This window comes from Eptesicus fuscus, chromosome 9 (assembly GCF_027574615.1).
Source record: "Eptesicus fuscus isolate TK198812 chromosome 9, DD_ASM_mEF_20220401, whole genome shotgun sequence".
Lineage (NCBI taxonomy): Eukaryota > Metazoa > Chordata > Mammalia > Chiroptera > Vespertilionidae > Eptesicus > Eptesicus fuscus.
In genome coordinates this window covers 25,378,043-25,401,476 of record NC_072481.1, presented here as the reverse complement: position 1 = coordinate 25,401,476, position 23,434 = coordinate 25,378,043, and the positions used below count along the sequence as shown (strand labels likewise).

General features: G+C 43.3%; 1 protein-coding gene across 1 annotated transcript in view; it reads right to left on the bottom strand.

The window, feature by feature from the left end:
- Positions 1–23,434, bottom strand: part of MACF1 (microtubule actin crosslinking factor 1) — a 239,421-nt gene that overhangs the window by 180,140 nt on the left and 35,847 nt on the right. The window contains exons 4-5 of the mRNA XM_054721590.1: positions 20,726–20,803; positions 17,045–17,137 (exon numbers count right to left, since the gene is read on the bottom strand). Coding sequence (XP_054577565.1) covers positions 17,045–17,137; positions 20,726–20,803 — 171 coding nt within the window. The remainder of the gene's footprint in view (positions 1–17,044; positions 17,138–20,725; positions 20,804–23,434) is intronic.

The following is a 23,434-nucleotide window of genomic DNA, read 5'->3' as shown; positions in this document are numbered from 1 at the left end:
ATCAACAATAATATAGCATATGATGATATCCAAAAGAGGATCTTGGCAGAATGAATACTAAGTATGGATTGAAGTGATAAAAAGTATTTCTTAAAGAAGTATGATTTCAACACACACTTGAAGGATATTATAGAACAGAGGAAGAGAAAGAGGAAATGAATTCTAGGCAGAAAGTGGATACAAAGACTGGAAGTTAAAATAAGTTAAAACAGGAATAGTAGATGATTAAGGGGTTGACCTATTAAAATAAGAAGGTGCAAACTGGCAACTGATATAGGAGAAAAGATTAGATAGAATAGATGATGAGGTAGTAGGTGTGGTTGGAATACCAGGCTGAGGAGTTTGTATGTTGGATAAGCCTATATATATAACTCTCAGGGACTGAGACTAGGTATAATGAACAGATACTTGATTCTCATGTCCTGAAGTTTCTAGCTGACCTCATCCCATAACAGAGAAGGCACCAGACTTTAAAAACTTTCACTTGAGAGCAGAAGAGGGTACAGAACAGTTATTCATGAAAAATTCCTGGATAGAGGTATCTAATGACAGTTGTGTTTAACCAACATCAGACTCAGATAGAGGTCGGGGGTCAGTATTCCAATCAGAATCTTGAAGCTCCCTCTAGGGAATATAATAACTAGAATGGAAATCCTAGGTCACAGAATATGGATAGTTTTCAATTCTACTAAATATAATTCTCACAGCAACCCCACAAAGTATATACTATACTTATCCTCATTTTACAAATGAGGAAATTATGTCACAGAGAAGTTAAGTAACTTGCTCCAAGGTATAGTGCTAGTGAGTAGTAGAACAAAAATCCCAACTTAGCTCCACACTTGTAACCACTACTCCTATACTACACTTCCTGTATTCTAGATATTCATCCTTTTTTGTACATGCAGCATATAATAATTTTTCCAGTATTCTTCTTAACTTTCCATTTGGGATGAAAAATTAAAAATGCATACAAAAAGAGACAGACCATACCCATAACCCAGTTTCAGCCATTATCAACTCATAACTTATCCTGTTTCATCTATACTCTACCCACTTCATCCATCCCCTATTATTATGAAACAAATTCCAAATACATCATTTCTTCCATAAACACTTCAGTATGTATCTCTAAAAGATAAGCACTCTTTTTAATATAATCATACCACCATTGTTATACCTACAAAATAATGATGATTCCTTTTAAGTAAAAATTTTAAAAAAAGAAAAAATACTTTCTTAAATAAAACTCTTAGCTATAATTTTAACTGCTACATTCCTACAATAGTATCATCTAGTTAATTTTGCTCTCTTCTTGCAATACAAAACCAATATTAGTAAAACAACTTTCCCTATAACTAAGGAGGAGAACTCGGAAAGGGATACTTGTAAACTGAAAGAATGAGCCCAGAAAATAATATACCAACTGATCTCTTCCTCAGCATTACTAGCCCCCAATTATAGATCTCACTATCACCCGAGATTGTAGGGTCTATAGGGTGTGGGGCAAGGACATTGGAATAGAGCCAAATTCTTTATTCAATAGAATCCACTAACAGTGTGGGCAGGAACTTGGCAGTGGGAGCCAAGATAGGGAGGAGGATGGGATTTTCAACAATTTTCCTTGTTCCAAAAAGCCAGGTATTGTGCATATTGATGGAGTAGGGAGTTCTCCTGAGAGAAGGAATGGGCCAGAGAAGGCCTTGGTTTGACATCAAAGTGCAATGCTGTTAACCCACTCCTATCCAGCTCTAAATCCTCATCTACTTGTCACTCTGAAACCATTCTTGACAGCTGACCCCTGCCATCCTACTTCTGTGTTAACTATTTCTTGACAAGGAGAGAATCAACTATACCAGATGAACAGAAAGCAGGCCATTTCTCTTCTTTTATCTAAAACCCACAAGAATAATGAGTTTCCATTTCTTTCTATCCTGAAAAGAACCAAAACCCACTGCAAAGTGTATGTCCAGCCACAGCCTAGTCCCATTACGATGCTCTGGACAGACCAACAAGAGAGATTGTATGGCCCGAGTTATGCCAAGGACAGACACCTCTCTGGAACTTGAATTATTTTCTGAAGAGGGTTACTGCTTTAACATACTGAAAACAAAAAAGCACACAAAACATACTGAACAGCAAAACAATCACACCACTCTCAATACAGCCAAACTACTGATCATGGTCCAAAGGTTTCTCCCACCTATTTTTTCCCTCCCTCCCTCCCTCCCTCCTTCCCTCCCTTCCTTCTTTCCTTCCTTTCTTTAAAAATATATTTGTATTGATTTCAGAGAGGCAGGGAAAGGGAGAGAGAAATAGAAACATCACTGATGAGAGACTCATTGATCAGCTGCCTCCTGCACACCCACACTGGGGATCAAGCCCACAACCTGGGCATGTGTCCTGACTGGGGATCAAACCCTGACCTCCTGGTTCCTAGTGGAGGTCATAGTGACCTCCTGATGCTCAACCACTGAGCCACGCACGCCTGCCGGGCCAATCTTTTCTTTAAGACTCCTCATGGAGTAGTTCTGAACCTTCCCTCCCAGTGAGGAAATCCCATACTAAAAGTGCCATGGTCACCTACAGTCCATTATCTAGAACTGATTTCCCTTAAAATGTTATACTCCTAACTTTCTAAAAATCTCTCTCATTTATCAGCATGAATCCTAAAATATTATGATGCCTCCACAACTTCAACTCAACGCTAGTGGTATCAAAAGAGCAACCAGTTCAGCAGTTGGTTTTATCCCCAACTACTCTAGATCCATTCCACACAAAGACGAAAGCTGACTTTGATATTCCTTCTTATTTAGTGAAACTCAAATACTTGTACACCCACCCCAGCAATCTGGTTGCCTTCCTTCCCACCTTCACACACATACCCCCCCCCCCCACACACACACACACACATATACACTTTTATATGGGAAAGTCCAGGGAGGCCTCTTGCCTAGCCATATAATGAATATTTTTCAGTGGCCACTTTCCCCTGCAACTGTTGGGAGTCTCCAAACTCTGTAATAACAAAGGGCACTGAGATGGGCCTTTTTATGCAGGAAACTCTTCCCCAAAGAGGACATTGTAAACACATCAGCTTAAAGTGTGTGTCTCTCCCCAGCCTCATGCTGCTGGTGATAAGCAGGCACCAGCAGGTAGGCCACATCCCTATTGTGCAGACATCAAGGCGGCTGCCCTACTTCACCTCCCGCCTCTTGCTGCTCTGGGATCCTAAAGTGTTTATTTCTGCTGCAGAGGGTGACATGCCAACAAAAGTTCTTTGGTCACTGGTGCATTATAACTTCAGTCACTGCCACCCAGGGCCTTGCTGAGTCCTCCTTCCCTCTCAGGGTTCAGAGCTCTTGAATTCTCACTTGCTCCTTGATCCTAAAAACATTCCCAGCACCCAGCACCATCACTACCACCACCACCAATGCCTTCATATATACTTCACGAACAAAAACCTGTCAGAGCCATAAACAAATCCAATCCAAAAACCAACTTTTTCTAGCCTCAAACCTTCAAACTGCCCTAACCCCCTCTCTGGATTAATCTCCAGACCACTCTATGTCCCTTTCATCTAATGCCGGAACTAGGAACCGAAGGACCACTATCCCTGTCCCCCTCTACAAATACTGAATGAGTGTTGTCACTAGCTGTGTCCCCGAGGAGTGGGATTGCATCAGCTCTAGTAAGAGCGTCATAAGAGCAATTACACTGAAGTCAGCTCCTCTGCCCTTCAACATTCCTCACCCCTTCTCCACTCATTTCAGAGACTCTACACCACAAACTCCTTGTGCGGGGAAGCTGATAAACAGACCTGCCCGAGAGTAAGTACTAACTAGCAATGCACCTTGAGATAGCCCCACCAGAAAGCTCGAGCAATTGTGCTGCCTGGTTACCCGGAATTAGGGACTCCCCAGAGACAAGGCTTGGCTCCAAGCATCCAGGGGCAGACCTCAGGCAGACTGTTTGCCAAGCCCAGCAGTCACTAACTCCCAGTCCCTGACATCGGCCCAAGTTTGAGAAGAAGCCCCAAGATCCTCACTGCTCACTCCACTCCACTTAAATAAGCTTTGGGCCAGGAATCCAAACAGCTGCTTGCATATCCCTTGGACAGGCCCACCTACCTCCTCCAGACCCCATGATGGGGTGTGGCTTGCCTCCAAAGAAAGGGTGCCGTCCTCTTCTGAGACCGACACGGAGCTCCTTTCCGGTTCTGTATCTTTAGGCCGGATGCCACATAAGTGCGGCCCACTGCTGCCATAGCCAGAGGAGGGCAAAATGCTCACAGTCATGCCACTGATGGACAAATCACTCTGAGAAGCGGGCAGTCTGAGACCCTCATGGGGTACTCGACCCATGTGGACAGGCTCTGCGCCTCTGTGGCCCCTCGACTGCTCCGACAGTGATGAAGGGACAGAATGCTCTGCAATCCAGGAACCTGTCTCAGAGGCACTTAACATACCCTTGGATCCTCCCCATACACTCCAGCCCTCTGGAAGTTGGTCTTCATTTCCTGTGTTGCTGGGGAAGGTGCTGCTCTGACATCCCGGCGGAGTGTCTGCTTTCTCCACGGCAGTCTCTCCTTGCAAAGGCAGCAGCACAGCCCTGCTGCTGCAGGATGCTGTCCTCGGAAATTCCACCAGTTGGCTCACTGACTTCTCACAGTTCCTCTCTGCTGGGTTATCAAGTAGGTGAGCGATGACAGTCATCCCCTCTTCCGGGGAATCCCAGACCCCTCCGGCAACTGATGAGTCATTCTCTAGCAAAAGGTGGGCAGTCTGGATCTCCCCCTGGAATCTCTCCTTCACCTGCAGGATCATCCCTTGATCTCCCACTCCTGAGCTGGGGGCCGAGTCCTCAGGCACTAAAATGTCTGGAGGGGGATGTTCTACCCCTCCCACTCCTTCCTCCTTCTGGAGACTCACTATTAACTTCCTTAGGGCTTCTGTTTCTTCAGTGACTCCGGTTCCTTCCAAGGGTTCTTCCTCAGGGGATACCTCTGGAGTAGGGGTTTTCTTCCCCCTCCACTTCCTTTTGAACCGAACCCTTTTCTTAGGAGATAGAGGAGCCTTCTCAGGAATAGCTACTGAATTTTTTGGCTCCTTCACACAGCCCAATGAATTTCCCATCGCTTTTCTCTCCTAATCTCAGCAAAAATGCAGCTAAGCCAGTCCTGGGATCCCAGAGAAATCCCAACCGTGGTTTCATCGGATTAGATGCACATTTAAAAACATGCACTGTGCCGGCAATCCTTCCAATTCTTTCTCCCTCCCTCCCCGCCTCTCTCTGTCTCTCCCAGCCGCTGCCGATTCAGACAGCCATCTTACAGGCTCAGAGCTGCAACAAGACAAATTCAAAGCATCTCACTGCAGTTCAGAAATCACTTGACCTAAAAGCAGACAGAAACCGGATTGGCTGCAGCTTCATCTCTCCAAATATGAGGTAATTGGAGCACTGCCCTCAGAAACACAAACAGAAAGCAAAAAGGAGCTAGAAACCAGGGGAGGGGAGAAATTAGGGAGGGAGAGGAGCAGGGGGAGATTGTAAGAGTAAAGGGAAAAGGGAGGGGGAAGAGGAGAGGCCACGGGAGAAGGTAATGTGAAGGAAGAAGGAGGAGGAGGAGTAAAAGGGAAAAAGCAAACCAGCACTGGAACCAACCAGGAACGGAAGGGCCAAGGGCTGGGGATGCTGCAATTATGGCCCCCAGACTCTGAAAGGAAACAGATTTCAACTGTTGTACCAAGACGTCTATAAGAAAATATCTAGCAAGATAGACATATTCTCTATTTTTTTCTGGTCAGAAATAAAATTATTTTAATCAAATTATAACCTAAGAGAGACTAGAGCCTAATTCTCAGAGTTAAAAAACACAGGCTTTAAAGATGTAGCCTCTCGTAGCATTTATTGAGGGATGGAGGAAGGGAGGGAGGGAGGGAGGGAGGGAGGGAGGGAGGGAGGGAGGGAGGGAGGGAGGGAGGGAGGGAGGAAGGGAGGGAGGGAGGGAGGGAGGGAGGGAGGGAGGGAGGGAGGGAAAAATACCTGTTAAATCTGCTGACCAATGACACACAGGAAAAACCTGGAAACCAGTTCTGAGTGCAGGATCTGGACCACTCGGTAAGGACACCACTTCCAAATACAACAGAAAGGCTATGTGAGGACGTAGTGCTGCTGACAGCTAACTACTTCAGCATTGGCTCTGTGCTGAGCCCTGTGCTAAGCTATGGATTATCTTATTTAATTCTCATAGTAACCATAAAAGGTCAAAACTATTATTTTACATTTGACAGGAGCCTTAAGAAAGTTGATTAGTTTGCTCAAGGCTACACAGCTAGTAAGTGGCAAAGCCAGAACCTGAATTGCTGTTTAAGACTTTTAAGATCAATCCCATGTCACACGAGCTCTAATTGTGGCAGGGATGGAAGTCAGTACTTGGTTACGTAAAACAAGAAGGTCCCCCACTGTTCTGAATTGGCTACTAGACTCACTTGGACCCAGGTCTCAAACAAAGAGGTAACACTTTGCTATTTAGGAGCAAGGGAGGAAGTTGCTAAAATGAGGCCCGGATGGTTGTTCCTTAAATTGCAACAGGGCAGGAAATGTGAAGAATAGGTCTAGAAGAAGTTGGATTCAAAAGTCACCCTGTTATGTCACTGGGATTTGTCCACCCCAGTTTTCAGTATAGTGCCTGACAGATGACACACCACCACCCAAAGGGCTCTGAATGGAGTAGAAGGGAAGAGGTTATGTGAGTTTCTTGAGTTGCAGTTATTTCGTCTCTGCCAAAAGGATCCAGCCCACACAGCGAGAAGCAGCCTGCCTAGCGCTAGCTACGTCAGCCCTAAACAGTTGTATCAGTATAGTTCTACCCACCTTCCCTGGACACTGAAAAGTCGCCCTCACAAAAGGAGAGCAACGAGAAGCCCTAAATCAACAGCTCCCACACAACCACTTCTGAGGCCCTGCTGGCGACCTGTGCTTCACAGCTGCAGTGGCAGCTCTCCCTCAGCCTTTGCCAACTGCAAAGCTGCAGCACCATCTTATGGCCATCACAGGCCACAGCAAACAACAAGACAAGGAGATTAGCCTGCGACATCAACTTAATCAGGCTACCTACCAGATAGCATTTACTCACCAAAAATCTGGCATTCCAATGCAATTCTCTAGGCAGGCACCAGGCCTTCATTCCTCCAACCAAGAGAACCAAGAGAACTGGAACTTTTAAGATGCATACCTTAAGGGCTAAGCTTGAATTTTATTCATGAAATACAAGCAAACCAAATTCCTGACACTGATCAACTCAGGGCCAAAAGAGACAGCTGTTTAATATGACTGTTGCTGCTGTAGGTTTTTCTGAGAAGCCTGACAGAACTGTGCACATTGACTTTTGGGAGCATTTTCTTTTTTTTTTTTTTCCCCTTTATTGATTAAGGTATTACATATGTGTCCTTATCCCCCATTGCTCCCCCAACTCCCCCACTCATGCCCTCACCCCCCTGGTGTCTATGTCCATTGGTTAGGCTTATATGCATGTATACAAGTCCTTTGGTTGATCTGGGAGGATTTTCTTTTTAAACTTTTGCATATGTCGGACAAATCAGGCTTTATTTCCTTCTGCTCCAAAGAAATACTGGCTAGGAAAGGAGCAGAGGGATTTTACTAAGGCGGACCTAGGTTCAATTCCCAGCTCTGTTAATTTAGCAGTTGCGCAGCTTAACTTGTTAGGTGATTCCGTTTCCTTGCCTGTAAAATATGAACGCCACCAACTACTAAATGGGGCTGTAGAAAAGGTGAATGAGATCATGTCTATAAAGTGCTTGGCTCAGTGCCTGGTCTACAGTAAACCCCTTTGCTTCCCATTTATTCCTGGAGCTAAAAGACACTCCACCACCACCGCCACCCACCAGGGCCTAACAGACTCTTTTTCTTGACTAGGCTCTAAGGCAGGGGTCCTCAAACTTTTTAAACAGGGGGCCAGTTCACTATCCCTCAGACCGTTGGAGGGCCAGACTATAGTTTTAAAAAAAAAACTATGAACAAATTCCTATGCACACTGCACATATCTTATTTTGAAGTAAAAAAAGCAAAACGGCAAAAACACCCGCATGTGGCCCGCGGGCTGTAGTTTGAGGACGCCTGCTCTAAGGAAAAGGCATGTTCCAAGGTCCAACGTTTGGGCGCTTCTTTTTCTTTGCAGGAGGCTCTGCTTCTACTACTTAACTACGTTCACTCTGATCACCAGGACTCTCCCTGGGTCTCTTCTCATTTAGCTGAGCTCTCAACAAGTGGCCTGCTGCCTTCTGGGAAAGCACCTGCAGGGCCTACCTGTTGGTCCTGGCTTCTCCTTTGGCTTTTTCTCATTAACTGTTTACTTTCCATAGGAATCCCACAAAGACAGCCAGAGTGAGACTCCAGAGTGAAAGAGCTCCCTCATTCATTCCAGAGACGCACAGTGCCTCATCTATATGCCAAGAACTAAGCACCGTAAAGTTCACCAAAAAGTAATCCTCAAGGCCACCCATCTAAGACCACTCTTGATCTGAACTCCTTGAAGTTTTCACATTTCAGTGCTAGATATACACTAGTATTTAATAAACAACTGAGAGTTGGAAAACTAATTTCCTTAGATTCTGACTTCCAAGAACTTATCTTTATCTAGATGTAAAACCCAAAAAAGTCAGTTGGTCTCTGTTTGTTTGCTCATCAGGAAATGGGTATAGGAAAACAGACATCACAGTCTATTTCTCTAGACTACCCAACCACACTTTTTGAGATCAAATTCATAAAATACTCCTTCACTCAACATATACTGAATGCCTATTCTATGCCAGTCACAGAAAACAAAAGAGACAAAATTCCTGCTGTTATGAAACTTGCACCCTAGTGCAGGGATCCACACAACAAATATGTCAAATGGTACTAGGTGTTATCCAACACAACACTGTAAGTCATGCAGTGCTTCTGAGAGTAATTTGGCAAAATAAAGGAACGTGTACAACCCAGCAATTATAGTCCAGGTAGCTATCCAAAACACCCTCTTGCCAGGACACATGTTCGCAGATGTCAAATGCAATAATGAATGCCTTCTTCATACAATTAAATAATAGACTGCAAACAATAGCTATTGCACGGTGGCAGGGGCTCCACTCACATTACAGTCCAAGATGAACAAATCAGGTCCTCCTTTATCAACATGAATAAACCTCAAAAACAGAGTTTAGATGAAAAAAGCAGAATATGTAGAAGATACCTCTGGGTCAAACATAAAAACATTCAAACTACAGCGCATACTGCTTATGAATACTGCTTCTGTCAGAAAGGTTCAAAAGCATATATGGGAATGACATCCATCAACTTCAGGATAGTATTTACCTGGGGGTTGGAGGGAGCAAGAAAATTGGCTGTATCTAAAATGTCTTATTTCTTTAAAGAGAAAGAGAAAAAAACCTGAAGTAAATGTAACAAAAATATTAGCATCTGTTTAATTTTGAAGGTGACCACACACACATGAAGATGTTATATACTTTTCTGCGTACTTGAAATTTTCATAACTAAAAACTTAAATAAAAAGAATCCCTACCATTTAGCACATCTCTTTTTAATATGTGTTAAACATTTTGGAAACCATAAACATCTTTATAAAGTTATCAATACTACCAGTCACATCAGTAAGTAGCAAATTTTTTACAAATGTTTTTATTTATTTTTAGAGAGAGAGGAAGGGAAAGGGAAAGAGAGATAGAAACATTGGTGAGAGAGAAACATCAATCAGCTGCCTCCTGCTTCACCCTACTGGGGATCTAACCTGGGCATGTGCCCTGACAGAGAAATCAAACCCATGACCTCTTGGTTCAGGGGTCCACACTCAACCACTGAGGCACACCAGCCAGGCAGTAGTAGCAAATTTTTTTATCTGGAACCAGCCTCTCCTTCAACTGAATACTCCCTTGATATGACAACCATGACCTCTATCTATATCATTATTCTACTTCACCAATAACAAAGATAAACTATTATGACTATTTTACTGATCCCCTAACATTTAATAGTTGTACTCTGCATTTCCATTTTGCTTTATATAGCACATGTTCTTGGTGAAGACAGTTAATAGACACTCCATAATAAAAGACTAGAAAACCACAATGATACCTAACTAGCAAGATACATATCACGTCCTATCTGAAGCAAGACAAGGAGGACAGCTCTATATAATTCTTTATCAGCCAACCAAAAGCTTTGCAGAGACAGAGAACCTTTTCCCACACTCCCAAACACTTAGATAGTACTATATGCAAACACCAAGACTTCAAAAAAGCAAAGAAAGGAATTAGTAATCAGTTGCATCTGAGAAAATACTCTGGCAGAAAAGCTTCCATCCACGAGAAGACAAAACAGACATTCCACTATGCTTGAAATAGCAAAAGAGAAAAGCAGGTAGCCAATATGCATGCAGAAGACAAAGCCAGAGCTGTTTATATCCTATCTAATAAAATCGTAATATGCAAATTGGCCATACCTCCGCTACACCCACCAGCCACGCCCACCAGCCAATCAGGAGCAAGTATGCAAATTAACCCAACCAAGATGGCTGCAGCCACAGAGAGCAGGAGGGAGGCTTGGGTTTCCCCGGCAATGGAGGAAGCCAAGCTTTCCGCCTGCCCTGGCCTGCCTTGGCCTCTGCTTAAGGCTACAAAGTTTCAATTATAGAAGATAAATAAATCCCAACAGAAATGGCTGCCCCACGGAGCGAGCAGAAGGCTTGGCTCCGCTCCAGACTACAAAGTTTCAATTGTAGAAGATAAATAAATCCCAGATACCAGGGCCTCTGCTTGGGTCGCCGGTGGGCGTGGTCGGCCTGCAAACCACCACAGGCCCCTCGCCCAGGCTGCCCCACACCCCAAGGGAACCTCCACCCTGATCCAGGACACCCTTCAGGGCAAACCAGCTGGCCCCCACCCATGCACCAGGCCTCTATCCCAGTGGTCGGCAAACTGCGGCTTGTGAGCCACATGCGGCTCTTTGGCCCCTTGAGTTTGTGGCTCACGAGCCGTGGTTTGCCGACAACTGCTTTAGGACAATGATTTGGGTGATACCTTAGAGCAGTGGTCGGCAAACCACGGCTCGTGAGCCACAAACTCAAGGGGCCAAAGAGCCGCATGTGGCTCGCGAGCTGCAGTTTGCCGACCACTGCTCTATCCTATCTATAAAAGAGTAATATGCAGATTGACCATCACTCCAATACACAAGATGGCTGCCCCCATGTGGTCAAAGATCCTGCCCCCATGTGGACACAAGATGGCCACCACAAGATAGCCAGCAGGGGAGGGCAGTTGGGAGGGACTAAGCCTGCAAGGGATGGCAGTTGGGGGCGATCAAACCTGCAGGGGAGGGCAGTTAGGGGTGACCAGGCTGGCAGAGGAGGGAAGTTGGGGGTGACCGGGCCTTCAGGGAAGGGCAGTTGGGGGGGACCCAGGCCTGCAGGGGAGGGCAGTTAGGGGTGACCAGGTCTGCAGGGGAGGGCAGTTAGGGGCAAACAGGCTGGCAGGGGAGTAGTTAGGCATCAATCAGGCTGGCAGGGGAGTGGTTAGGGGATGATCAGGCTGGCAGGCAGAAGTGGTTAGGGGCAATCAGGAAGGCAGGCAGGCGAGCAGTTGGGAGCCAGCAGTCCTGGATTGTGAGAGGGATGTCCAACTGCCCGTTTAGGCCCGATCCCGGTAGGGACAAACACACACCACACACACACACACACACACACACACACACACACACACACACACCCCTTACACGAATTTCGTTCACCGGGCCTCTAGTCTTTCAATAAAACTGGTAACAGGGTAAGGAGCAATGGGCTAGGTCAAAAGCCCTGGAAGTTATAAAATCCGTTATTGAGTACAGGCTATCTTCCACCTCCCTGTCCCATACCTCCCTGATTGTTTAATCTCTATCAAGTTATTTTATAGTACGTCTCTTGTCATTCCTTTGAACCATATAGTCGAACTGGATTGATTCTGTGCCTAGTTCAGTTTTATATTTCCCACAAACTCTACCTAAGACCTTGCTTATAGCTAGTCTTCAGTAAATGTTTGTAGAATTCGATTAAAGAATACATTTTCCTGCAAACTAAAACCACAAGGAGATATCATTTCACACTCACTGTGATGTCTCTAATCTAAAGGACAGACAACAAATTCTGGTGAAGATGTGGAGACACAGGAACCCTCACACATTGCTGGTGGGAATGTAAAACGGTACAGTCACTTTGGAAGACAGTTTGGCAGTTTCTTAAAAAGTTGTACATAAACTCATCATACAACTCAGCAATTCCACTCCTAGGTATATATCCAAGAGAAATGAAAACTTAGATTCACACAAAAACTAGTACTCAACTATTCATAGCAACACTATTTATAATAGCAAAAACATAACAACACAAATATCTATCAACTGCTGAACAGACAAACAAAATATATGGTATATCCATACAACAGAATACTACTCAGCATAAAGAGGTATGAAATACTGACACATGCTACAACATGCATGAATCTCAAAGATATTATGCTAAGTGAAAGAAACCAAACATAAAGATCATATATTATATGATTCCACTAGGTGAAATGTCCAGAATAGGCAAATCTAAAGAGACTGAAAATAGAGTAGTGGTTGCTTGAGGCTAGGGATGGGAATAGAGAGCTGTAAATGAGCAAGAGGGATAATACTGGAATGATAAAAATGTTCTAAAACTGGCTTAGAGTGATTGTTGTACAACTCATAAAAATCACTGAAATATACAATATTTCATGTATGTAAAATATACCTCAATAAATTTTTTTAAGTATGTATTTTCCTAAAACAAAACAATAAAATAACCAAAAAAGATGTTTTTAAAAAGTTAACCCCTGGCCATTGTCCCGTGCACCAAAGGTTGCAGGTTTGATTCCCAGTCAGGCCACATACCTAGGTTGTGGGTTAGATCCCTGGTTGGGGCCCATCAATGTTTCTCTTACATAGATGTTTCCTTCTCTCCCTCCCTCCTTCCCTTCCCTTCCCTTCCTTCCCTTTCTCTCACTGGAAAAATCTATTTTAAAACAAAAACATATACTTGGGTGAGGATTTAAAAAAATGTTTAAGGTTAGCTAACTATAGAGAAAGGGAAGAAACAGGATGGAGGGAGCAGAGATGAACACTAGACCTCTTTGAATACAGTTTATACTCACTTTTAAGAATTCCCCTTTGGAACAATATAAACATATAATGTATATAATATAATCTATATAATGAAAAATAAAGTTGAAAGAGAAAAAAATCCCTAAACATTGAAAGCAAATAAAAACAAATGAGCCTAATTATGTATTGACTTGCTGGTTTAACAATACAAATAAATTATTTCAAATGACTTTAAAATATAATTATTTGTACGTCCTTAGGAAATTTACATTAAGGACAAAAAAACTGCAAAGAAATCATAAACTTCTTAGTGATCATATTGTTAATAATAACACTGATATTGTTATTTTGATTCAAATATATAAAATACGTATGATTTTACAGACATATGTGTACATATGTAAAAAGAAAAGGAAATATGTGATATGTTACTGTGTTACGATCAAGATTTCAGTCTAAGAAAAAAGAATATAAATGCAGGGATGAGCAACAGTAGGTTTACAGTTGTTCATATGGAAAAGGACATGCAAGTTATAATTATTACAATACTTTTATTAACTGTTTCATATATTCACAACTATAAACCTACTTTTGCCCACCCCTGTACAAAGTCAAAGAAAAAGATAAAAACTGTAATTCTAAATCTGTATTAGAAATATCAGTATAAATTAATGATTTTTTTTTTAAAGAGAAATACAGTCCTCGAGTTACATCAGACTCGACATTCATCGTTTCGTGGTTACATCACCACCTCCCTCCCATTTACTTATTAAAAAAAAAAGTTCCGTCATTTTGATGTATGTACATATGTGCTTTATGTTTTTTATTTATTTACCACAAGTAAAGGTCAGAAATTGTTATCTTTCCTTTAAATTTTTTTACTGTTTCACTGCATTACTGCTGTGTATGTGCTCCATGTGAGTGATGTAGGTGCTTATGTAGGTGGGTTCCGACTTACGGCGAAAATCGCGTTATGTCGCACCGTAGGAATGGATCTCCGACGTAACCCGAGGACCTGCTGTACACAATGTTGGAAGCTCTGTCCAGAGAAAAAGTCAGAAACAACGGCCACCCAGGAGCACTCAGAATGTCGGTTAAGAACTGAGTTCCTGCCGAAACCGGTTTGGCTCAGTGGATAGAGCATCGGCCTTTGGACTGAAGGGTCCCAGGTTCGATTCCGATCAAGGGCATGTACCTTGGTTGCGGGCACATCCCCAGTAGGGGGTGTGCAGGAGGCAGCTGGTCGATGTTTCTCTCTCATCGATGTTTCTAGCTCTCTATCCCTCTCCCTTCCTCTCTGTAAAAATTCAATAAAATATATATTTTTTTAAAAAGAATTGAGTTCCTTGGAGAAATCGCTAATTTCAGGTCTGGGACAGAAAATACATGTACAAAGAGTGCATCTCATCTCATCTCATCAGAAAAAATGGAAAAAAAAGACTATAGGGTTCGTGCCTAAGGACTCAGAATCTCAACTTGAAAAGGCTCTTACTGGCCCAAGATGAAGCTATCTGAGTATTATAAAGAATAATAACTGCGTGTGTGGGGGGGGCAAGGGGGAGAGTGTCAACAAAAAAACTTCCATTGGTCATCTCTGGAAAATCTCAGAGAACCAACTAATTATTCTAAAAACTGGCAAACAGAGGGAAAGTTGGGATTATTTATTTTTTATCTTACCTCTCCCATAGGAGCTATCTTTCAGGGTAACTGATAATGGTGAAGTTCTTCTTTATAGAAATTTTCCAGACAAATAATAAAAAAATTTATAGAATTTGAGTGTCACTATTTTGCAACTTCTAATGAAATAATGGAACTGGCAATGATGATCAGTAGCTGCTAAAACTATTAGGTGAAGAGCTAACAGGGAATGCAGAATGGTTGGATCAGGCTGATAACACCTGACCCCACTAATTAATCTTATCATGAAAAGAGAGACTACAGACATTATATGTCTCCTGATGTACAGCAATAAAAGTATACAGCATAACACTACCATCCTTGCCCCAACCCCAAGTGAACCTGAATGTGACTGAGCCTCGGGTCTCGATCTAAACCCCCCAGCTTATAGGCAATACGATAGAGGGGTGGACAGTGTTAGAAGACATGCCAGAGATGCCATCAGTATCTTTATTAACCTTATAGGACAAAAGACCTGATTTATTCAACAAACTGCAAGGAAATGGGGAGGAAAATTTAATGCAATTTGTGCACCTTGTTTGGATTCTGATTCCCACCCTGCAAAGGAACATCTTGCCAATTTCATGTCCCTGGTTATCCCTATATCCAAAGGATGCCCAAGGCCACCCCGTGGTCCCACAAAGATACATGTTACCTCCACACTTTCCTAAGCCTACCATGCTGTCAATTGTCAGCACGAGCTCCAAACCAGAGCCCCAAGAAATAAGCCCTAAACTCTCAGAATTTTCTCAAGTTCTTAGGAATTATGGTACACCTGCTGTTCTGCCTTGAACCAGCAGGTGGCGCTAACTCACCAAGTAGGACATCCCAAGGCCTCAACTCCAGGAGTCAATACTTTGAGATACCACATCAGCCTTCTTTTCTCACCTGCCCAAGAAGTGCTCCCTCTAATCAGCCTCCTGTACAGCAGTTGGGTATGGGCGAATTGCCTGAGAAATAGCTTTGCTTAGTTTTGTTAGTGATTCCAGACAGTCTTTTTATAAAGATAGGGCTATACTTACTTGAAAAGGACTGGCCTTAGGAAAGCCCTGTGACTGAACACTACCAAGACGCCACTGTTCTTGGGTGTGATGAGTGCTACAAGGTTGTGCTTACAAACACATATACAAATCCAGCTACTTAGGTGCTTGCTATGGAATGAATGTTTGTGTCCCCAGAGTGATTGGATATGGAGGTAGGGCATTTGGGAGGTAATTATGTTTAGATGAGGTCATGAGAGTGAAGCCCCTATAATGAAATCAATGCCATCATAAAAAGATGAAGAACACGAGATCTCTTTCTCTGCCTGCATGTACTAAGGAAAGATCCTGTGAGGATATAACCAGGAAGAAGGCCCTCACTCACCAAGAATCCAACCATACTGGCACCCAGATCTCAGATTTCTAACTTCCAGAATATGAAAAAGAAATGTCTGCTCTTTAGCCACCCAGTCTATGGTAGTATTTCATTAAAGCAGCACAAATGACTAAGACAGTGTTACATTAACCAGGCTTGTTCTAAGATCATTAGAGACGAGGAAAAGTCTACATCAAAGCAGGATTAAAAGCCTTCATTGCGCCGAAACCGGTTTGGCTCAGTGGATAGAGCGTCGGCCTGTGGACTCAAGGGTCCCGGGTTCGATTCCGGTCAAGGGCATGTACCTTGGTTGCGGGCACATCCCCAGTGGGGGGTGTGCAGGAGGCAGCTGATCGATGTTTCTCTCTCATCGATGTTTCTAACTCTCTATCCCTCTCTCTTCCTCTCTGTGAAAAATCAATAAAATATATTATAAAATAAAATAAAATAAAAAAATAAAAGCCTTCATTGCACCCTTTTAAAGCATCACAATCAACATCTGCCCCCCACCCTCACACTCTGAGTACCTAAAGAGCCAGTTCTGACTCAGCTGAGCAGACTTCTAATAACCACACTGCCAATGACAGGACCAAGCAAAACAAGTGAAAAATCCCCTTGCATCATGAAAATGATCATCATGAAAATGATTAGGAAGTTCTGGGTTTAGGCTGCAAAAGCTTTATTTCCAAGTCAATCCTTATCTTTCTTTCCAACTCCCACTGTCACCCTTGTTCACTGCCAAATACAGAGAAGGAAGGCTCAGGGTGCCTGTGGAAGACAGTGCAAGTTCTAGGCCATGTCCAAACCAAGCAACCAGGACCCTAACTTTCACAGACCCTACCTGGAAGTGCAAAATAATGGTCCAGATCAGGCCCAGGGTCAGCTTGGGGTTGCCATCTGTAATGTCATCATTGCGAATATTCACTAGTTTCACCTGAAAAAGAAAGAAAAGCTGTTCTCAGAGTTCTGTCACTTTCGTTTTGATTTCATTTTTATAGATTTTCATCATTTATATACAATTAAATTGACTTTTAGTGTACAATTCTGAGTTTTAAAACATGTATAGATTTGTATAACTATCACCATAATAAGAATAACAGAACAGTTCCATCATCCCAAAAAGATGACACCCTGTTGCCCTTTTTTGTAGTCAAACCCTGCCCCCACTCCTAACTCCCAGCAACCACTGATCTGTTTCCAGTTTTGCTTTTTTCAGAATGACATATAACTGGAATCATACAGTATATAATCCTTTGAACTGGCTTTTTTTCACTCAACACAATGCCCTTGAGATCCCCATCCAAGTTGCTGCATGAATCGATAGGTAGCTCCTTTTATTGCTGAGCAGTCTCCCACTGTACCGATACACAACACTGTTTACCATTTCATCCACTGAAGGTCTGAGGTTGTTTCCTGGAGCAATTATGCATAAAACTCCTGCATTCATGTACAGGTTTCTGAGCATATGTTTTCATTCTTTGGGGTAAATTCCTAGGAGTGGGATTGCTGGGTCATATGTGTATATGTTTAGCTTTGTAAGAAATTGCCAAACTATTTCCCAGTGTGACTGTGCTATTTTACATTCCCAGCAGCAAAGCAACCTTGCAAGCACATGGTATTGTAAGTTGCTTTTTTATTAAGTCATCACAACCATATTTATTTAAAGTTAAGGGGGAGGGAGGGATGCCTCTTCTCCCTCATCAGTCTTTGATCTGCTCCAGTCTCCATTTTCACTCCATTTCCATTCACTTTGTCACTGATATTCCCCCCTGCTCACTGACTCCCATAGCATCTGCCTTACTCCTGAAATCTCACTCCAACAACACTATGTGCACACACAAACAGACTGTTCCCCCACTAGGGTGATCAACCATCCAGTGAGCAGGAAACGGAGGGGTTTCCTGGGATGTGGGCCTTCCAGTGCGGAATCCAACAGTGGCCTGGGAAAACCAGTCCTCTGCCACCACCTCAACCCCTGGGAGCCTCTTCTGTCAAACCCTCCCGGAGCTCCTGTTCAATCGCAGCAAACTGTCCTCGAGCTGCCTTCCATTATCTCTTCAACTGAACTGAAACCTGTGCGACTCCAATGAACCCCAGTGACTAAGCAGAAGCCTCAATCGTCCCTTGCACTCACAGTGGCCAGTCCTATAGAATGAATGCATGTGCCTTCCAAAACGCAGATGTTAAACCCTAATTCCCAACCTGATGGTATTTGGAATTGAGGCATTTAGGGTGATGAAGTTAGGAGGGTGGCACTCTCAGGAATGGGATTAGTGTCCTTACATCAGAGACCCCCAACGAGCCCTCTCGCCCCTTCCATGATGTTAGGACACAGCTAAAAGACAGCTATCTCTGAACTGGACCTCACCAGACACCGAATCTGCCTTGATCTTAGACTTCCCAGCCTCCAGCACTGTGAGGAATAAATTTCTGTTGTTTATAAGTCACCCCGTCTATGGTGCTTTTGCTAGAGCAGCCTGAATGACTAAGACACCCGGGCAAGTTCTTTCCCTTCTCTGTATCTCAGTCACCCTCAGGGGGTGGAAGAAGCTGCCCTTCCCATCTGAGAATGCAGTTTTTGTAACCAATCATCACTGACAACCCACAGCTGGTCGGTCAGTATTAGCTGAGTCCACCTTCCTCAGGCCCACCTCCATCAGTTTTCCCTTTTATTCTGAAGTCCATCCCCCTGGGCCAAACCACGTCCCAATCTCTGCTAACCCTTTCCTGGACGACTTCAGCACCGAGCTCCTATTCCTCTTTCCCACCGTCTTCCTACCGTCTTTCCTGGTGATTTTAGCACTTATCTCAATGACCCAAACATCACCCTATCTGCCTCCTCAATTCTAATGACTTTCCTTTTTCCTCTGCATCGGCCACCTGCACAGCTACAACTTGTACACCACCATTACAAGGAACTGTTCTAGAGTTCTCTCTGCCCACATTCTCTGGGTCCGCTGTTCTTGCCTGCCCACATTTTCATTCCACCAAAGTAACCAAATCACGCTTGGTCCTTATTTAGGCTTCTAAATAGGGGTCGGATTGCTGGGTCATATCAATTCCTCTCAATTTACCTTGTTCATTAAAGCCCCCTCTGGTTTCCTCTAACTCTAGACACAGACATTTCAATGCTGCTTTCTCTAGTACCTTAAACACTTTAGCCTCCAATCCTCCTACTGCTTTTCATTTGTCAATTTATTTCAGCAAATATTTATGAAGTGCCGATTATGGACCATTTTTATGACAAGTGATGAAGATAAAAATGCTAAGTAAAATTCATGTTTCCTGTCCTCACAGGGCCTACAGTGCATTAGAATAAACAGAGAAACAACAATACAGTAGTATCATATAAGAAGCAAACTGCTGGGGGAATAAACAGAAAGAAAATTTCCCAAGTTAATAAAAATTGCTGATAAGAGTGACAAAAAAATGAACTTCAAAAATATGCATACCATTTAATGTTCTTTTGTCCCCTGCTGTTGCCTAGCAACTGTAGCTATCCCAAACCTTTTCCATACAGCTCTCCCTAAGCAGATGAACTCTGACCCCCTCATCCATCTTCCTCTCCACCACAAACTATCTCTGTACAGTATCTTTATCCAGCCATCCTTCCTTCTCCTTGTATCTCAGAAGAGAGGCGTTTTTCTTTTTCTTTTTCAAAGAGAACCACGCCGCTGTGCTCTGGATCGCATCCCTCACCCCCTGGACTTAGTTCCATCAACTAAGGAAGCAATGGGAAGAAAGATGGTGTGTAGAAAACAGCATGGATAGAGGAAGGAGCATTAAACTACGCATCAGGAGATCTGGGTTAAAGTCCTAACTTTGCTCTAACTTGTTCTGTGATTTGGAACAGGTCATTTCACCTGTCCCCGTTTCCTTAGCTATAAATGAAAACTCGTAGGGCTAGCATTCCATGGCTCTTCATTCTCCTCACTCATTTTCAGTCTTTCTCTCTTCACTGTCTTCTCCTCCTATGTCTAAAAATACGTCTTCCTTCCTTATCTAGAAAGTGATAACCTTCTTTCCCTTCCTGTATCCAGGTCCAATACACTCTAAACACTTTTCTGCTCTATTAAAACTGTTCTCTTAAGTCATCAATGTCTCACAGCCAAGACCTCTTCCTCAGACCTTCATGACACCACCCCCGCATCTAATTTTCATGATAATGTGGCACTCTGGTTTTCCCTTTTCCTGGGTGCTACACCTTTTTTCCATCTTCTTTGCTGGTTTACCTTTCACCTTCCCTTTGACCTCCATCTAAAGTGGGTTCACACAATTCAATCTTTAGCATCTAACTCTTCTCTGTGGACACTCTCCCTCTCAGGAAGGCCACAGCTCTGTGTAAAGACTACCAAATGATTTGTCCAACCAAAATACAACTTCTCACTATCAAGTACGACAGAACTGGGTCAGTCCAATTTAGCAATTACTGAGGGCTTTCTAGGGGCACGGAGAAGTTCCCTAAATAGGAACTTCATACCAACATTTCCTGGCTGAATGAGGAACCACGGGATGCTCTTACCTGTCGCCGCTTTAGGAAGTCCAGGGCAATCTGCACATTCTGCAGCCTATGAAAACGCATCCTGCCCTTCTCTCGGGGCTGCAAACAAAAACGGGAGTGTTAATTTTAGCTACACCAATTTATCCACCCAGACCACGTTCCACTTGCATTTCAAAGACAAAGAATTCCTCACGGTGGAAGCCAGGCGTGGGAGCATTACATACAGCACCTCCAATGGCAGGACCTGTCTGGGTCACCATGCTGTTAGGCCTCCCAGAGGCCTTATTAGCCGCTATAATTCCCGTGAATACACGGCAAGTTTTGACTACTAATGCTGAACCAATGCTGCAGCTTCTCTGCAGGTTCTTCTGCAGTCCTACATGGCAGAACCTGTTTCTGGAGGTGAAATTGATTGGACAAAGACTTCGGTTCTTTGGCTCCTAAAATCACAGTTAAATGCTATTGTAAAGGCAGAGTGGAAAGTCATAATTGCATATTGCACAGTAATGGACAGAGCAAACCTTATTGTAAACCTAACAAAAGATGCCAGAGGTAGATAATTTTAAACTAAGGAATGAGGAGTTACATATGCTCAGTAAATACATTTTAAAAAATCCAAAATGAGAGGCAAAAATCAGGAAGAAACCTATTTTCCAGGAAGATGGGTGTCCATGCAGAAAAGTTACCCTTTACTCCAGTAAGAAATACCCAAGTTAACAAAACCTTGGTGATATAGGGAAGTTCAACATGAGAACCAAAGGACTTTGCTGCCGATCACTTAGTCCTGGTTGTCACACAGCCCCAGCAGAGGAGCCATCTCCACCGGTGCTTCTGGTATCCTAGCCATAGCCCCACTGCCACCCACTCCAAAGTACGGAGGTCTGTTTGCCCAAAGAGCACATGCAGGATGGCTATCTACTTCTGGAATGTTTCCTCCTGCTTACTTTCCAATGTTGCTTTTATCTTCCTAACATTGGGACTAAAACCTCACTCTCACTAGACTATACCCAGTTCATGTGTAAATGTCAAACTGGGACTAATTAAAGGCTGATAAAATGTAAAGTAGCTCTGTTGTGGGCACCTGCAGATGAAACCTTCTCCCAAGTTGAAGTGAACAAAAAATGACCCAACAGGTGGAAAGATAAAGGCAGAGAGATCTCCCTGGGCGCCCCCAACACTTCTAAGCAACACTCCCAAACTAGGATAATCTACAAGGATGTTGACGCTTCTCTGGGCAACTTCTGAAATCAAAGGTTTAGGAAAAGTCTTTTTAGCAAGTACCTCTCCTCAGTCATTTCAGCTGTTATTGTAAATATGGCTTAAAAAATGGCAGAGCCTGTGAAACTGAAGATTCTAAGGCAATGGGAAAGGAGATCAGTGAAGTGAAAAGATGACTTTCGGAGGTCAGGGAATGGAAATATTGCCTAATCCTATTTATTGAGAAAGATTATGGGCTATAATTTATGGCCTACAAGCAGGAAATGCCCCTCCACACATCCTAATCTTTACTCCTATGTACTCCCCACCAAAAATAAATAACCTTGCCCTGGCTGGGTGGCTCAGTTGGTTGGAGCACTGTTCTGTAAACCAAAAAGCTGCAGGTTCAATTACTGGTGAGTGCATATACCTAGGTTACAGGTTCGATCCCTGGTTGGGGCACGTACAGGAGACAACAGATCAATCTCTCTCTCTTTCTCTCTCTCTCACAAAATCGATAAACATATCCTTTGGTGAGGATTAAGAACAATTATTAAAAATAAATAACCTTAAGAACATGCAGGTTAAATCTGTGTCCTCTGCAGCAACTAGCAATATCATTGACCAAGGCAGAGTATCTCCATGCAGTGAGTGGTTTGCAAACAACAGACTACTTTGAAAACAAATGACATGGTGTGTGGTGAAAACCTAGAGGCTTGAGAGGTGGAGAGAGAGTACCTACCAGTTAGTCTGGATAAGCAACTAACTGCCATGCTATCAATTAAACTTTCCACAGTTTTGCAATCTGGACTCAGGCAACACAGCAAGGCCACAAGAAAGCTAAGGGTCTCCAGGTCTCAAAGGAACTTGACACCTCCAACACCATTATTCTTTCTGTGCCAACCGTTCTCAGATAAGCAAAATAATTCCCACTTCAGGATCATCTAACAGTGCCAGGGACATACTTCGTTTTAACCACATTCTTTGGGACCCAAATTCCCAGGTGGATAGTGAGGAAGATCCTGGTAACTGGAGACCTGGAGAACCTCAGACTCTCTGACGGCCCTGCAATGCCAGCTGGGATGTTGGCATCGCTGGGAGGACCTACTACATCATCATCATCTTCCTCCTCCTGCTCCTCGCTGTTTGCATGGCGCCAGGAGGGCATGCTCACCAGACGGAGGGTCTTCAGCCCTGCTGGCTCCTTTGGCCACCAACCAAGGCAACGACATGACAGAGTAACAGAAAATGCACAATACAAAAATGAAAAGGAAATGAATGCAACATTAAACAAAAAGGATGAAAATACCCTCCCACACCCAAAAAGATGCAAGACCAGAACAGATGGTTTTATTGAGCATGTCTCATGTTGAAACACATCTTCAATCCTCCATAGCCACCCACCCTCTCTGATTTATGAATCAATGGAGAAAGAAATAATGTGAATAACCATGAAAGAGATATTTGGATTATTTTCAATGATAAAATGATATCCTCTGAATATCTCCATAAACACTTGTAGGTTTTCAAAGG